The 17907-nt window shown below is 35.7% G+C and overlaps 1 protein-coding gene across 1 annotated transcript; it reads left to right on the top strand.

Annotated features, from left to right (window-relative positions):
- The first annotated feature begins 3856 nt into the window (after positions 1-3856).
- On the top strand, positions 3857-4783 carry LOC110302159 (olfactory receptor 146-like). The gene has a single exon (XM_021172959.1). The coding sequence runs from the start codon at positions 3857-3859 to the stop codon at positions 4781-4783; it is 927 nt and encodes a 308-aa protein (XP_021028618.1).
- The last annotated feature ends 13124 nt before the right edge of the window (positions 4784-17907 follow it).

Here is a 17907-nt window from a genome sequence, read left to right as displayed (position 1 = left end):
ATCACAGTAAGTTCAAGGTCAGGATGAACTGGTAAGACATTGTTTCAGAAATCCCAGGGCCTGGGATATCTCAGCCATAGAGAACTAACTTAGCAAGCTTAGACAATTAGGCTGATTCTCAGTCTTGAGAAGAAATGCACCTGGGTTCTGTCTGGGAACATCTTTCAATATATGTTTCTTTTTCTTAGTGATACTTACTATATATTCACTGAACACATGAAAGCTAAAAGTAGTAAGGTTCTAAATACTCAGTTATCTTAAAAAGCTTTATTTTTCTAAAAAAAAAAATAGTTTTAAGTAAGAATAGCACAGACATATTTTCTTAGGGACGTTATTTTATGTAAGAATAAGTTATAATTTCTCTCATAAGCAGGTAAAAGATGTAATCTGTGTTGTGTGACATTTGGTTGTCTCATCTTTTATTTTAACCTAAATGTTATAAGTGTAAAAGATGTCCAATTGTGATTTAAATTGAATTTTTAATTGGTATTATTGAATGTTTTTCTTATAACTAATTGCCATTTACTTAAGAGTTTTGATGAAAATGTGTTCAAATCATTGTCTTGTTTTCTCAAGGTAAAGAAATTCCCTAATTAATTTTTATTGCATTTAAAAATTACATATAATATTTCTTAATGAACATATAATTTGTAAATATTTTTTCAAGGTGAATAATTTTTTTATACTTTGATAAGAAAGTATCACAGAACTTTCTCTTTATTAACATTAAATTTTAATCAAGTTTAGGCTTAGGTTTTCAGAACTAATTTAATTTACAAATGTCTAGAACCCAAAGATTCTGGATGGCAGTATGTGTCCTGTTATAAAATGTATTACCATTACTTATTGTGAGTATATTAACACTGTTAAAATTCTATTGGATGATGATCTAAATTTATTTTCCTTCTGTTGTCACTTAATGAACTAATAAGCTGTCAGGAAACACAAGGAATCTTCCATTGCATTTTTTGTTTGTTTGTTTCTCTCTTTAGTCCCCTGCTAGCGCTAACTGCTCTGTATTCTTTTACTATCTTTCATTATCTCAACATAGACAATTTCACTTTTAGGTAATTCAGTTTGTTTTATCTGAAAATAAATCACAAATTGCAATTGGTAAATAAATGAAACTATGGTCAGTAAAAATGTTTCTGTTAATATCTAGAGGGATTGTATATTCAAAATTAGTATTTAACCACGATATATATATATATAAAAGAACATTTTTGTATTATTTGTTGGATTGAAACTAAAATTATTGAGTTTTTATTTTTATCTTCTATATAATTGCTCAATTATTCCAAAACTAACATTGAAAAGAACATTCTTGGGCTATTTTCTTTGAATAATTTGCCAAACATAAATTAACCATACATATGAGAATCTATTTTTTAGATGCTCTATTTGGACGTACTGAGATTTGTCCCTACCTTTTAGGTGATACCTCTTACAGGTACTATCACCCAGACACCCAACCCATTGAACCCACACCCAAACACCACCCTTCACATCAATTCACAGCAAAAAGGCACATTGTCAACTGAGGCCAGACAGGCAATCAGCCAGGGGAGCAGGATACAGTGGCAGGCAGGCAGGCAGGCAGGCAAGCAAGGAACAGATTCTGGGACAGCCACTTCTCCAGTTTTGGGAGGACACAAATGAAAAGCAAACTGCTCATCTACTACATATGTTCAGGGGGCCTAGCTCCAGCCCATATTAGCCATGTCGTCCATGGTTCAATCTCTGGGAACCCTAAAGGGTGAAGTTACTTGGCACTCTTGATCTTCCTTTGTGGCCCCTGTCCTCTTTAGCTACCACAAGGGTTTGCTTAACTATCCCACTGAGACTTCTAAAGCATATTCAACATTTGGCAGTAGAATTCTGCATTGGATAGAACCTCACAGAGGAATATTATGCTACGTTCTTCTCTGCAGGTAAAACAGTATTATTAACAACATCAGGGATTAATCTCAGGTTGTCCCTATTATTGGTTGGCCATTCCCTCAGTGTCTACTCTACCTTTGTTCCTGCATATCTTGGAGGCAGGACACGTTTTAGGCTGAAGTTTTTGTGGGTGAAGTGATGTCCTTGTCTTTTCAATGGGAGTGCTGCCTGGCTACAAAAAGCAGCCACTTCCTGATCCATTTTCCCCACTTCTAGGAGTCTCAGCATGATTTCTCCCCTAAAGACCCTCTGGGGCTTCCCTGCAACCCAAGTTTCTAGCAAGTACTTGTGAATGCTCACCCAAATATACCGTACCTCCCTACCTTTTTCCATTTTCTCTTTCCTGTTCTTCCTACATCTGATCCCCACCCCAGTATGCTCCTCTCCACATCACTTACCCCATGAGTTCCTTTCCTCTGTCCACCTCTGATATCTATTTTAGTTCCCCTTCTGAGATAGAGTTCTGAGATAGAGATAGAGTTTTTGAATGTGTAGATTTTAGCGTGGAAACTTGTTGTGGATTTAATTTTCCAGGATGTCGTTAATCAGTCTTAAGCAAGATGTCCAAACCAATGTCAATTTATTGATAACACATATGTGGGGTTATTTGTTAGTTGATTAGTTTGCTTTTTGATAAAGTTGCTACACTATCACTGACTTGAATTAGAACCCCAAATCAAATTGTTTCCTTTGCAAAGCACATGTTAAGCTGATAGATAGAGCTTCAGACTTGTTTCATTTAGTAGTTTCTTAAAGAGCTGCCTTTTAACTTCTTTGTGAAGAGAGAGTGTTCATGTGTGTCTAAATGTATGTGTGTGTGCACAAGTATAAATGTGAGTGCTTGTGTGTGTGTGTGTGTGTGTGTGTGTGTGTATAAATATTCATGGAAGCCATGATATAACCTTCAACATTATTTTTTATGGATCAGTTACCTGATTGTTTTTCTTATTATTATTCATTTTACAATTGGATCCTGCCCCCTCCTACCCCACCATTTTGTTCTTCCAGAACCAGCCATACAAATTCCTCTTTCCATTATCCCCTACCCTTCTCCTCATATAAATCTTTTACTGTTTGTTAATGTTACTAGGGATAGTTTATATTATGTGGCTATTGAGAAAGATTTATTCATATATAGGTGGGCTACTGATTTATGTAAATTAATCTTGTATTTTCTCACATTGCTGACAATGTTTATCAGCTCTAAAAGTTATGTGAAAGTATTTTTGGGTCACTTATGTATGCTATAGTATGATCTACAAATAAAGTGAAATCAATCTTAATTCATTATGAACATTTACTTTATAAAATAGTAAATGTATATATATATATGTATATATATATATATATATATGTTATATAACTGAAGAAGGAAACATATTTGTAATTCTTGCATTTTTTTCCCTGGGAATATGCTTTTGAGACCCTCTGATTCATACAAGTTGAAAGAAAAGGAAGAAATTTTGAAACATTAAAATACTTATTCCAAAAACTTTGTCAGTAATTGCCCCTGGATTATTATGCCTCCACTATTTTTGAGTTAGGCAAACTTGTGTTTTGAAAAAGATTTTAAAGTCATCCTTCCAATTAGCTACTTCCTCATATGTACTTCTGAATAAATAATATAGTTTAGAGATAGTATTTAGAAATACTTGCTTCAAAGGTTTGACATGGTGAAGCTAAAAATAGACAGTATAAAAGTTTTCAACATTAAATAGAAAAAATATTTTCTAAAAAGTATAATTAACTTTGAAAATCAAATATAGAAAATATTAAAGTGAGACAACTTCTACAAAGTGAAGATGGTCCTGTAAGAAGTAGTCATAAAGAATTTTAGGTGGTACCTGCTTCCAAAAGAAAACAACTGTGTCCCTCAAAAGTCTACATGATTTCCTTTCAGAATCAACCTGAGAACATGGAAAAAAGCAATCACTCCACAGTGACCAAATTCTTCCTCTCTGGGTTAACAGAACAACCAGAACTACAGCTGCCACTCTTCCTCCTCTTCCTTGGAATCTACCTGCTCACAGTGCTGGGGAACCTGGGCATGATCATCCTAATCCTGCTCAGCTCACACCTGCACACCCCCATGTACTTCTTCCTAAGCAGTCTGTCCTTCATTGACCTCTGTCAATCTACTGTCATTATCCCAAAAATGCTGGTGAATTTCGTGATGGAGAAGAATGAAATCTCCTACCCTGAGTGCATAACTCAACTTTGCTTCTTTGTCATTTTTGCTGTTTCAGAATGTTACATGCTGGCTGCAATGGCATATGATCGCTATGTTGCCATCTGTAGCCCCTTACTTTACAGTAGCATCATGTCCCAACATATGTGCCTTTCTCTTGTTTTAGGAGTTTACATTATAAGCATAGTTTGTGCATCAGCTCATGTAGGGTGTATATTTAGAGTTGATTTCTGCAACTCTGATTTGATCAACCATTATTTCTGTGATCTTATTTCTATCCTTAATCTCTCATGCTCTAATATTTTTGTGAATGAGCTCGTAATTCTAATTTTTACTGTAATTAATACCATTTTCCCAAACCTGACTATCCTCAGTTCCTATGCTTTCATCATTATCAGCATCCTACGCATTAAATCCACTGAGGGACGATCTAAAGCCTTCAGTACCTGCAGCTCCCACATCTCAGCTGTTGCTGTCTTTTATATCTCTGCTGCATTTACGTATCTGAACCCATCATCTTCCCATTCTATGGATGAAGGAAAAGTGTCTTCTATATTTTACACCATCATTGTTCCCATGCTCAACCCCCTGATCTACAGTCTGAGGAATAAGGATGTGAAAATTGCTCTGAAGAAAATGATTGAACAAAGATAATTTTTCTGATAAGTATAATGTACAAAAATTCTCATTAGCTCATTATCTAGGACTACTACATAGTTTGAGTTGAATATGTTTTAATTTTGTCATTTATTTTTCATTTTATGAGATTCTATGACATTATTTCTCTTACATGACGTTCACAATACTATTTTCTACAATATCTTACCTCATATCTTCTTCTTGGGCGTCATTGCCATGCATCTAGAAAACATTTGCTAGTAATAGTCCTTGGTAATTTTTCTCCGTATTTTCCCCTATTGTAGGTATATAGCTTTTATTATGTTCCAAAGTAGTGTTGCTTATTAAACATTCTGTGTTTCATACAGTATTTTCTGGATTGGATAAAATGCATTGTACATAAATTTGATAAGTTCTTCAAGAGTCTGTATGAAACTGTTGACTTTTAATGTTAAAAGAGAAAGTTTAGAAAAATATTACTTAGAGTTTATCTGAAATAAATCGTGACACAAATGTGATAACGTTGTTTAGTTTTTATTTTATTTGGCTGATTATACATGTATATGCATGTATATTAAATTTCATGTGTACATATAAGTAAATGACTGTACATATTGGCATGGAAAGTTCAGAGGGAGAGTTCAGGTATTGTTCCTAAGAAGCTGACTATCTGGTTTTATAATGACAGTACTACCTCTTCATTGCATACAGCCTATAATACATGATATCCAGGCAAATTCCATATCTTCCAATTCCATGATCCGTTTCCTGGTGTCCTGAAAACATCCTTGTGTATTCCTTTACAAACTTTTGAATATCTACAATAAGAATATGCGAAAAATCATTGGGATTATTGTAATAAGAAACTGAAATTTGCATAATGGAATGAGAACTAAAACTTCTTCTGATATTCCAATTGCATATCAACAGTGAGTGTGAACATTAAGCTCATTTGGTTGCTCAAAAACCTGTTACCATCATGACAATTACCTAGATCCCAATAACCACACAACAAAGGTAGAACAAATGTCCATACCATGAGACACTATTAAGCTTCTGCCTCCCCATGCCCAGGTCTCCTAGTGAAACCACTAAATCACATAGACAAAAGATAAAAGCAAGATATTTTATCACTATGAATATAACATAGCTTTTAAAAAGACAAATAATACAAAACAAATTATATATATGGTCAAAGAGATAAAGTAGGATATTAAGGCTGATTGTAGACTCATAAAATAAAAATAGTTAAGAAAAGAAGTAGTAGTGGGTGGGTAGGGGAGAAGGATGGGCAGAGGGTATAGGGGATTTCCGGGATAGCATTTGAAATGTAAATGAAGTAAATATCTAATTAAAAATTGAACAAAAAAGAAAATAAGTTAAACAATTAAGGATAAAAATATATTTGAATTAGTTAATTTAAAATTAGAATTTTTGAAAAAAATGTAAGTGAAATAAAATGTAAACTACAATATTGAAGAAACTTAACAAAACATGTAATATTAAAACTATACCAGTAAAATGAATCAAATTTAAGAGATATTATCAGGTACTGAAGGCAAAGTAGAAGTAAACCACTCAGTCAAAGAAAATGATAAATTGAATAAAACCTAAGAAGAGAGCCATAAGTCACTACAAAAGCATGAAATATATGGCAATAAAAGAAGAAACCCAAATAAAGGTACAGAAAACATACTTGTCAAACTCACTAAAGGAACATGTTCAAATCTAAGGCTGAAACGCAGGATTTTTTCTCCTCTATAGAAAGACACTGAGTATATCATTCAAACTCCAGACAGGCTTTATGCTCAGAAATAGCCAACACAAAATAGCCTTAATAACTACTTTGCATTTTTGTTTTATCTTAACTTTTGGGTTTGTTTGTTTGATTTTTCAGAGAGAGAGGTATGGGGTGAAATCTTGAATTTCAGTGCAGTTCAGGGGGAAGATGTATGGGAAGAAAAAATGGGAAGGAAAAATGATAAAAAAGTGTATGAAAAATATTTATATCATAATATTATTTTAAAAGTTTAGCAGGAAATTTTAAGAGTGGAACAAGACATAAAGACACCAAAGGAGCAATGTGAGGAGGCAGGCACACAGAAACAAAAGAACATTTCCTAAATTGAAGGAAGAAAATGCTTATCACAGAGCAAGAGGAATATGGTCCACTCAATAGAAAGAACCAAAAAGGAGTTCCCTAGTAATATAATACTGAAATTCTAAAATTAAATAACAAATAAAAATATTGAATGTCACAGGAAATACCTGTAGCATGTATATTTACAAATAAGCTTGATCTTTCTCAAGGGCTCTGCAATGCTAAGCTAGGCTATGTGACTAAGAGCTGCCTGCTTCAGTCAGTTCTACTTACTGCCAGATAATGCTTTTCCCAGGAATTCCAGGAGCTGAGATCCTTCTCCACCACCCTGTGGCAAGCTCAGCCAAACTGCCAATGACCACCTCTTCTGTGCCCTTTTTCTTCCCACCTTTGTTTTGTGGATGGAAAACACAAGACAGTTCTTACACTTTAAAAAAGACATATAACACAACTCCTGGGTGCAGAATCTATTGCTCTAAATTCACCAGCTATCCTATATCAGAATTCTGATGGTGGTGGAGGCTGCCACTGATTCCAGTAGCCCCCAGGTCTTCCAAGAAATTTGTGTACCAATCACCATAGCCTGGACAAATAAAAAAAAAAAGGAATCACTTTATCTTGTTCCTTTCCTCTTACTCCTGGGACCAGAAAATTCAACCTTATCCCCTATGCCCAGAAGTTGGTTTCTAATGTCTTTATTGACAAATCAAGAACCAAATGGGGAATCAATACCTCCCTCTACAAAGACCACATCATGTATGAAGATATGACCCTTTGAACACCAGCTCAATTTTTTCCAGTGTGATCACCTTATTAGATGATTTAAAGGCTTTGAATAAATCCAATATCTCTTCATAATAATTTCCTGGAGAATCTAGGAATATAAAATACATATTCAAACATCATAAAAATAATATACAAGCCTAGAGCAAACATAATGTTAAATAATGAAAATTCAAATAATTTTACTAAAATCATGAATAAGAGAAGAATGTCTACTCTCTTCACTCCTGTTAAATATAAAGCTTGTGTGGATATAGGTGAGATGTAAATAGAAGAGGAAATCAAGTAATCCTTAGTGGTAGATGATATGATCCTAGACATAGAACTTAAGACAATACCACAAAATACATACAACAGATAAAATATTTAGCATAGTGTAATAATATAAAATCAACACACACTGATCAGCAGGCTCTTATATACAAAAATAAAACAATACATGAAAAGAATACTATTCCCAATAGTGTTCAATAGTTAAATGTTTTGGAATAAATTTAAGGAAATGAATGATATGTTCAGTACACTTTTATGACAAAAGTGAAAAAAAAGTAAAAGAAAATACGAAGGGCTGAAGACCCCTTACATTCTTGTTGTGATAATATTGTAAAAATGGCAGACTAACAAAATTAATCTACAAAGGCAATGCGTTATCACGATTCATTAAAAATGAAAAAAAGTGTTAAACATTACCAGAAATCTCAAATACCCAGGCAACCCAAAGTAATTTTGAACAATAAGTGGTGTGAGATAGTGCAAGAACCAGCTTTCCAGATTTAAATTTGGTTATAGCATTTGATAAAGTCTATAGGAATCCTAACTAAGAATTACTATTCAATCTTGATGGTAAGACTTTTTTAGTGAAGATACCACGGACTTGACTCATAGGGTATAGAGAACTCATGTTAGAACCAACTTCCAAGTGCCAACACTACTGGCTAGCTTTCATCGTACAGACATGTACCTTTCATGCTATTAGAGGAGAAAATCCAGTAGTCCTGCTTAGTTGCAATCCTTGATTTCCCTAGAAATCTTTTTTTCAATGCTATAGTGGTGACAAAAATATTATGGAAGTAACCATAATATTTAGATCTATGCCCTGTCTCCAAGATGATAGTCATTCCCAATACTATTAACTGAGTCACAAACATATGGCTATGTAGATCATTAGCCATAGAATTGATCCTACTAGTAATCAAAAAAATTAACATAGTATTAGATATCAAAAGATGGATTAGTCTAGTATTACTGTTATAAATCCTTTGTTTATACATACATATAATGGTAGTTACATTCATTGCTGTAACAATTATTTTTGAACTAGATATTATCTGTTAAATCAATTAAGAATATGAAATATGGGGCTAGAGAGATGGTACAGTGAGTAAGTTTGTTTACTTCACTGCTCTGAGTAAGCTGAGAAAAGGACCAGTTGATTTCCCATGTGGTTGTACAAGTTTGCCCTCCCACCAGGATTGGAGGAGTTTTCCCATTGCTCTACATCCTCAAGAGTAGGTGCTATCTCTAGTGGTTTTCACCTTAGCCATTCTGATTTTTGTATGATGGAATCACACTGTTGTTTTGATTTGCATTTCCCTGATGATCAATTACGTTGAACATTTCTTTAAGTGCTTCCTAGCCATTGGAGATTCTTCTGTTGAGAATTCTCTGTTTTGTTTTCTACCCCATTTTTTAATTGGGATATTTCAGTTGTTGGGGTCTAATTTCTTTAGTTCATTGTAAATTTTGGATATTAGACCTCTGTCAGATGTAGGGTTGGTGAAGATAATTTTCCATCCTTCGGCTGAATATTTGTCCTATTGAGAGTGTCCTTGCCTTATAAAAGCTTTCCAGTTTCATGAGGTCCCGTTTATCAGTTGTTGACTTTAGAGCCTGAGCCATTTGTGTTCTGCCCAGAAAATTGTCTCCTGTACCAATGCCTTCAAGGGTATTTTCCAAATGTCTTTTATGAGATATATTTTATCCACAAAACCAATTAAGTTAAACAAGATGGTAGGCTAAGTGAGGAACTTAGATCTTAATTAGATGGGGTAAGAAAATTTTCATAAGAGGCAGATGGACAGAGGGAACAATGATGGAGGACGATGGGGAGGGGGATGAAATAGTCAGGATCAGGTGTAGAGAAAGAAATGAGAGATTACTAGATGGCCATGAAAATAAATGGAAATTTCCAACTTATGGTGATGAGGAGGTAAAGAGCATCTCCAGGAATAGACATAGACCTGGGACAAGAGAAGCACACAAGAATCAATGGGTGACCTTACCTGTGATTCACTATATTGGCAATATGGAAGCTGAAGGGATCACCTACTATAGCCAGACAGAATCCCCAGTGGAGTGATAGAGACACCAACCTACCCATACATTTTTTAACTCAAGATTTATTCTGTCTACAGGAAATGCAGGACTGGTGACAAAGAAGGGATTGAGAAAATAGCAAACCAATAATTGTCCCAACTTGACACCCATCCCCTTTATAAAAAAACAATTCCTAACATTATTAGTGATACTCTGTTATGCTTGCCAACAGGAGTATGTTGTTCTCTGAGAAGCTCTACTCAGCAGCTGATTCAGAAAACTATGGATACCCACTGCCAAACAGTGGATGGAGCTTATGGGCTCATATGTAAGAATAACAGGAAGGATTGTAGACCCCGAAGGTTCAGGAACTCCACAGAAAGACCAGCATGGTCAACTAACTTAGACTCTTGGGACTCTCTGAATCTGAACCACCAACCGAAGAATTTACACAGGCTGGACCGAGATTTTCCCACTCATATGTAGAACATGTGCAGATTACCTTCCTATGGGTCCTTAAAACTAGAGCAGGGACTATCCCAAAAGCTATTGCCTGTATGTCCATACTGGCCTGGCTGCCTTGTCTGGTCTTAGTGAGAAGGCAAGGGCCTAGCCTCACAGAGACTAGACATTCCAGGGTGGGAGGCATACTCAGGATGTTTCCCACCTCCTTAGAGGAGAAGGAAAATGGTGGGGAAGAAAAAGGATTGTGGAAGGGGGTAAACAGGAGAGGGTCAGTTTGCACAATGTCAAGTAAATAAGTAAAAATAATTAAATTAAGTTTTAAAAAAGATTAAAAAGAAGAAAACAAATGAGATGTATAAAGCCTCTCATATAACTGAGCCCTCTTTCAGAGTTTTCCTTGTCAGAATTGGCTACACTAAGCCTCCTCCTGCAAGTCCTTGTTTACAATTTAGTGTTCCAACACTGGCACTTGTTTCATTACAAGGTTCTGTTTTGGAAAGTTTGTGGTAATGATGTTTTAATCTCTCCATTCTTCTCTTTTGCCTGTAGAGATTTATCCAGGACCTGAAATCCTCTGGTGCATCACATTCTCAAGTGTTTGCTTTAGATACACAATACTATCTTATTTAAATACAGCTTGATGACACCCAACCAATGGACAGACTCAGCTGACCCCTGATTTTGAATTAGTGAAGGCTGAAAGAAGCTGAAGAGAAGGGTGATCCTCTAGGAGGACGAGCCATCTTAATTAATCTGGACTCCAAAGATCTCTTAAATACTAGAATCCTAAACAGGTAACATAGACCAGCTGATATGAGGTCCTCCAAGAAACATACAGTGGAGGACTGCAGGGTCTGTGTTCATTCAGAGATGATGCACCTAACCCTCAAGAGACAGGAGGAGGCCCCAGGGAGTTAAGAGGTCAGGTAGGGTTGGGGATGGAGGTATTCATGTGGAGACAGGAGAATGGGGAGGAGGTATGGGATTAGAACAGTCAGACGGTGGATGGAGGGGGGGGGGATAAAATATGGAGTTTAAAAAATTAACTTAATTTAAAAAAAAGAAAAGAAATAGTTGCTTTTGATTTCATAAAGTGTAATCTAATACTTGCTACATAAAGGTAACATTATTTGTGCAACACACTATTAAATCCTAAATTGCTAGGGAGAAATAGTTTGGCTGACATTGTTAAGGATGTTAGTAAATCTCATTTATAGATTATGAAAAATGAACAGAGGAAACTTTTAAAGGAAAATTACCAGTGTTTACATTTGCACCCCAGTTTGAACCTGAAATGAGATATTTATATCTGCATGATAATTAATATTCAAATGATAAAATGCCAAATATTAAAACAAGGTAAGAATTGTGGTATTATATGCCTAAAATCCCAACACTCAGGAGGCAGAGTTCTATGAAAGCCAGGGATACACAGAGAATTCCTGTGTGATGATTTGTATATGCTCCATCCAGGGAATGGCAAGATTAGAAGGTGTAACCCTGTTGAAGAAGGTGTGGCCTTGTTGGAGTAGGTGTGTCACTGTGGGGGAGGTCCTTTTTTTTTTTTTTTTTGAGCTCCTGATAAACTGTTTATTTCCACATGCCCTGTTAGGTTTTTGTTTGTTTGTTTGTTTGTTTTTAATATTATTTTTATTACTTATTTTCCTCAATTACATTTCCAATGCTATCCAAAGGTCCCCCATTAAGACCCTCATCCTAGCTCTCTGGAAAACAGTATTCTGCTACCAGTCTTTAGATGAAGATGTAGAACTCTCAGCTCCTCCTGTACCATGCCTGCCAGGAAGCTGCCATGTTTCAGTCTTGGTGATATTGGACAAAAGGTCTGAACCTATTAGCGAGGCCCAATTAAGTCCTGTCCTTATAAGAGTTGCCTTGGTCATGGTTTCTCTTTACATCAGTAAAGCTCTAACTAAGAGACCTTATATCAAAACCAAAATATAACAAAACACATACACAAAACATCCCTCCATAACAAAACAAATGAAACATAAAATATGATAATATAATAAAATTTGTACATAATCATTGTTATATGTGATTTTGTGCTTTCCAAACTCATGATACATGCTGAATTTAACTCCTGCTATGATGTGAATAGAGCCATAAAAAGCAGGATAGTATAAAGTCACTAAGCCATATTGTCAGCCTTGTTGATATTCAGAAATACTTTATACCTAGAAAGTCAAAATAAAATTAATATTCATACAATTCTTTAATGCATAAAATTGTACTTTTTTGTGGAACAAAATTAATAGCTCTATTACGAGCTGCAGTGCTTCAATTGGTCTTATGCTTTCCTTAAACCTCCTTGTAGAAACTTTCATGTATAGATACCATGTTCCCTGTAAAACTAGTACTTTTATGGGGCCTCTAATTTCACTATTCTTTCTGGATTTTTCCCTACTGCTTTCATTCAGAAAAACTAGACTTTACAAATATTCCCTGTGTTGAATAGCTTTACATCAGCCAGAAACAAGTGAGATTCATTTGAGAACAGGGAATCTGAAATAACCTAGATATCCCTTGACTAAAGAACAAATAAAAAAACGTGCTATAGTTCTACAATGGAGTATTACAGAGCTATTAAGTACAAGAACATTATGAAATTTGAGACAAAAGGATGAAAATAGAAAGATCATCATCCTGTATAGACTCCACAAACCCAGAAAGACAAACATGGAATGTACTCACTTATAAGTGGATATTAGCAATAAAGTAAATGAAAACTATGGTAGAATCCACAGACCAGAGAAGATAAGTAGCAATCTCACTAGGCATGAGAAACAGAATAGTTTTGTGGGTAGACTAGGGATGGTCTAGAGAGGGGTGAGGTAAGGGTGGGAACAGGAGGGCCCAGATCGGAAGGAAGATGGAGCGAGAAAGTAGTAGGAGAGAAAATAGAAGTGAAGGCCATTTATTGGATTAGCTAGAAGCCTAGGGAAATGGAAAGTCAAAAAAATCTATAAAGGTGACCCTAGCTTCACTCCTTCACATGGTGCATATGAAACCTATACAGGTCATCTCTAACCAGGAAAGACTTCCAGTGGAAGCTTTGGGTCACCAAATCAGCCATAAAATCTTCAACGTATAATTAGTTCTACCTAATAGATGGACTGTGGTATAGATGGCACAGAAAATTGTACAAGTGTCTAATGACTGATCCTTATTGAGATCCATGCCATGAAATGGGGCTTATACTGACACAGCCTGGAGAGCTAGGACCCAGAGGTGGGATTGCCCAGAGACATAGAATTGAATAAACCCAACTGGAAAAAAGAAGTCAATGAAATTATTCTTTTTGATTAGATATTTACTTGATTTACATTTCAACTGTTGTCCCCTTTCCTGGTTTCCCCTTGAAACACCACTGTCCATCCGTCCTTCTCCCTGCTTACCAATCCACCCACACCTGCTTCCTGGCCTTGGCATTTCCCTACACTGAGGCATAGAGCCTTCACAGGAGCAAGGGCTTAACCCGTTGCTGACTGACTAGATCATCCTCTGCTGCATATGCAGCTGGAGCCATGAGTCCCACCATATGTACTCTTTGGTTGTTGATTTACTCCCTGGAAGATCAGGGGGTACTGGTTAGTTCATATTTCTTGTTCTTCCTATGGGGCTGTAAACCTCTTCAGCTCCTTAGGTCCTTTCTCTAGCTCCTTCATTAGGGACCCTGTGCTCAGTCCAATGGTAGGCTATGAGCACCCACCTCTGTATTTGTCAGGCACTGGTGGAGTCTCTCAGGAGACAGCGAGAACAGGCTTCTCTCAGTAAGCACTTGTTGGCATCCACAAAAGTTTCATGCTTTGGTGATGGTATTTGGAAGGGATCTCCATGTAAGGCTGTCTCTGGATGGTCATTCCTTCAGTCTCTGCTTCACACATTGTTTCTGTAATTCCTTCCATGGGTTTTGTTCCCCCTGTTAAGAATGATTGAAGTATCCACACATTGGTCTTCCTTCTTCTTGAGTTTCATGTGTTTTGTGAATTGTATCTTGGGTATTCCAAGCTTCTGTGCTAATAGTCACTTGTCAGTGAGTGGATACCATGTAAAACATTAGGTTCAATATCTGGTCATATTTTCCACTGAAGTTGAATTTTTCTAAAACTATGCCCCATATATAAAGCATCCTTATGATCTACACAGCTTCAATGACACTGTTTCAGCTCTATCCTGGATTCCTCCAGAGGAGAAGAATCTGCCTCTTCAGAACCTATATTAGTTAAAATGCAACTAAACTGTTTGTACTACAATGTCTTCATGAAAAAGGAACATTATTATATTAATGGCACTAGTCATTGGATATTCAAATCAAAACACCGTTCTCACATATATTGAAATCCATGGAAAATTTAATGAATCCAAATAATCTCACGGCTAAGATATCATATGTGAACATAGGATAGTTTCATTGCAAGTAAGACACTCCCTCCTTATGTATATAAAAGCACACCTATTGAAAAGGCTCAGTGTAATTTTCCTATGTATATACTGTATTAATATTCTTCTTAGAGTTCCTTACAGGAAGGATACATATAGTGACTGGATGTTACACTCTCCTACTCACTGTCCTACTCATTAAATTCTGTTGTAAATAGCAATGTGCCTTTTAGATAGCTAAAGAATCCCTGAAGTGTTTGTACAATTGAAATGAAAGTGTTGAAGCATGGTCATAGGCAAAGGCTTAAACATGCTAGAAGTAAACAGAATTTGTCACGAAGCTTCCAGTCTGAGGTTAGTCTATCAGACAGGCTGGCAAAAAGGGGAATGATCTCATTTCTATTTCTATGTTTCTAATGTTTTAATCTTGATGAAGAGTAGTGTAGTAAACTTAAGCATAACTGATTCCCCGGGGCAACTAATGACTAAATCATGAAAATCTCCAAGAAATGATGGAGGGGAAAAGGAAGGTGTTTAAGAATTGAGAGCAGAAATGTGCAATACACATCATTGTACAAACACCAAATTCTAAATACTCAGTTATCTTAAAAAACTTTATTTTTCTGAAAAATTGTTTTAATTAAACTAGTACAGATATATTTTCTTAGGTATATGATTTTATGTAAAAATAAATTATACTTTCTCATAAGCTGTTCAATGTGGTAATCTACCTTGTGTGACACTTGGTTTCCTATTCTTGTATTTTAACCTAAATATTTTAAGGTTATATTAGTGTTCAATTGTGAATGAATTTGCATTTTGATCGATATTGTTAAATGTTTTCCTTATAAATAATTGCCATTTACTTCAAATTTTTTGATGAAAATGATGTTCAAGTCGGTTTCTTGTTTTTCTTGGGGTAGAGAAATTACCTGATTATATTCTTATGCTTAAAAATTACATATACTATTTTGTATCAGATATACAAGTTGTCAACATTTTGCTCAAGGGAAACAAGTTTTTATTGTTTTAAAAGAAAAAAATCATAGAATTTTGTATTAATTCACATTTAATTTTCAAGACAGATTTTCCAAACTAATTTAATTTACAAATATGTAGAAACCAGAGTATCCTGTTATAAAATTTATTACCATTATTTACTGTCAGTACATTGACATTCTTACAGTTCTCCAGCATAGTGTATTAACCTTAATTCCCTTCAATTGTCATTTCATCAATGAATAAGTTATCAAGAAACTCGAGAAATCTCCCATTACTGTTTCTTTGTTTTTCTATTTGGTCCCCTGCTGGCTTTAATTGCTCTGTATTATTTTATTATATTTCATTATTCCAACATAGCAAAATTAATTTTAAAGTAATTCAGTTTGTTTTATTTGAAAATAAATCACAAACTGGAACTCTAATATGAGTGAAACTAAGATTACTAAAAATATTTCTGTTAATACTCATAGGAATTGTATATTCAAATTTTGCAATTGAACTGTGATATATGTAAGAATATTTCTGTATAAGTTAGAATGAATCTACAAAAATTGAGTTTATTTTGTTATTTTCTATATAATTTCTTGTTATTCAAAAAATAATATTGAAAACTACATTCTTGGGTAATTTTCTTTGAATGGTTTGTGGATCATAGCCTAACCATACATATGAGAGTCTTTTTTCTAGATGCTTTACTTGGACCTTCTGAGATATGTCTCTAATATCTTATAGGTAATATCCCTCCGAGATATCAACCCTGAATCCCAACCCACTGCATCCCACACTCAACTCCCACCCTTCACATCAATTCACAAAGGCACACCTTCAACTGAGGCCAAACAGGTAATCGAGTTAGGGGAGCAGGATCCACAGGCAGGCAGGCAGGCAAGCAACACATTCAGGGACAGCCACTGCTCTAGGTGTTGGAGGACCTACATGAAGAGAAACTGCTCATCTGCTACAAATGTACAGGGGGCCTAGCTCCAGCGCCATGTTCACTATTTGGTAAGTGGTTCAGTCTCTGGGAATCTTAAGGGTTGAATGTACTTGACACTCTTAATCTTCCTGTGGGGTTCCTGTCCTCTTCAGGACCAGCAATCCTATCTCCAACTCTCCCGTTAAGACTCCCAGAGGTCCTTCCTATATTTAGCAGTAGGTTTCTGTATCTGGTACAACCTCTCAGTGAACTGTTATGCTAGGTTCTTGTTGACAATTATAAGAGAGTGTCATTAATACTGTCAGAGATTGTTTCTTATCCATGGGATAGGTCTCAGGTTGCTCCAATCATTGCTTACACATTCCCTCAGTCTCTGTTCTTTGTTCCGGTATAACTTTTAGGAAGGTCACATTTTGTGTTGAAGATATTATGGCTGGGTTACTGTCCTTGTCTCTCCACTGGGAGTGCTGCCTGGTTACTGAAAGCATTCACCAGCTGATTTATTTTCCCCACTGCTAGGTGTCTCAGCATGAGTTGCAACCCAAAGACCCCTGATCCTCCCTTCACCCCAAGTTTCCAGCAAGTACTAGTGAATACTGATCCCACCCCACACATCCTACCCCTGACACCTGTTCCATTCTCTCTTTCCTGCTCTTTTCACATCTGATCTGATCACAACCCCAGTATGCTTCCCTCCCCATCCTCTCTCCCACTCAGTTCCCTCAGTCTCTCTACCGCTGATATCTATTTTAGTTCCTCTTCTGAAAAATATTCAGCCATCCTTATTTGGATGTATGGATTGTAGTGTGGAAGTTCTTTGTTAATTTAATTCTTCAAGATATCTTTAACCAGTTTTGACTAAAATGTCCAAATCAATGTCAATGAATGAAGAACATAAATGCTGTTTGTTTGTTGGTTTTTTTAAACTAAAGGTGTCACACTATAGTAGTTGAATTACAGCCCCAAATCAAACTGTTTCCTTTGCTAGTCATATTGCTGGTTAATAGCTATTGGTCTAAATTTGTTTCATTTAGTACTTTCTTAAGGAGCTGCCTTTTACCTTTTACCCTTTGGGGGGAAGAATGTGTGTCTGTGTGTGTGTGTGTGTGTGTGTGTGTGTGTATTCAAATGTTCATGGAAGCCAGGAAATAAATT

Source organism: Mus caroli, chromosome 9, assembly GCF_900094665.2.
Source record: "Mus caroli chromosome 9, CAROLI_EIJ_v1.1, whole genome shotgun sequence".
In the NCBI taxonomy this organism is placed as follows: domain Eukaryota; kingdom Metazoa; phylum Chordata; class Mammalia; order Rodentia; family Muridae; genus Mus; species Mus caroli.
This window is presented reverse-complemented; position numbering and strand designations above follow the sequence as displayed.

What these genes read in the sequence shown, in the direction of transcription:
- LOC110302159 (XM_021172959.1), top strand. Translation starts at nt 3,857, where the DNA reads ATGGAAAAAAGCAATCACTCCACAGTGACCAAATTCTTCCTCTCTGGG.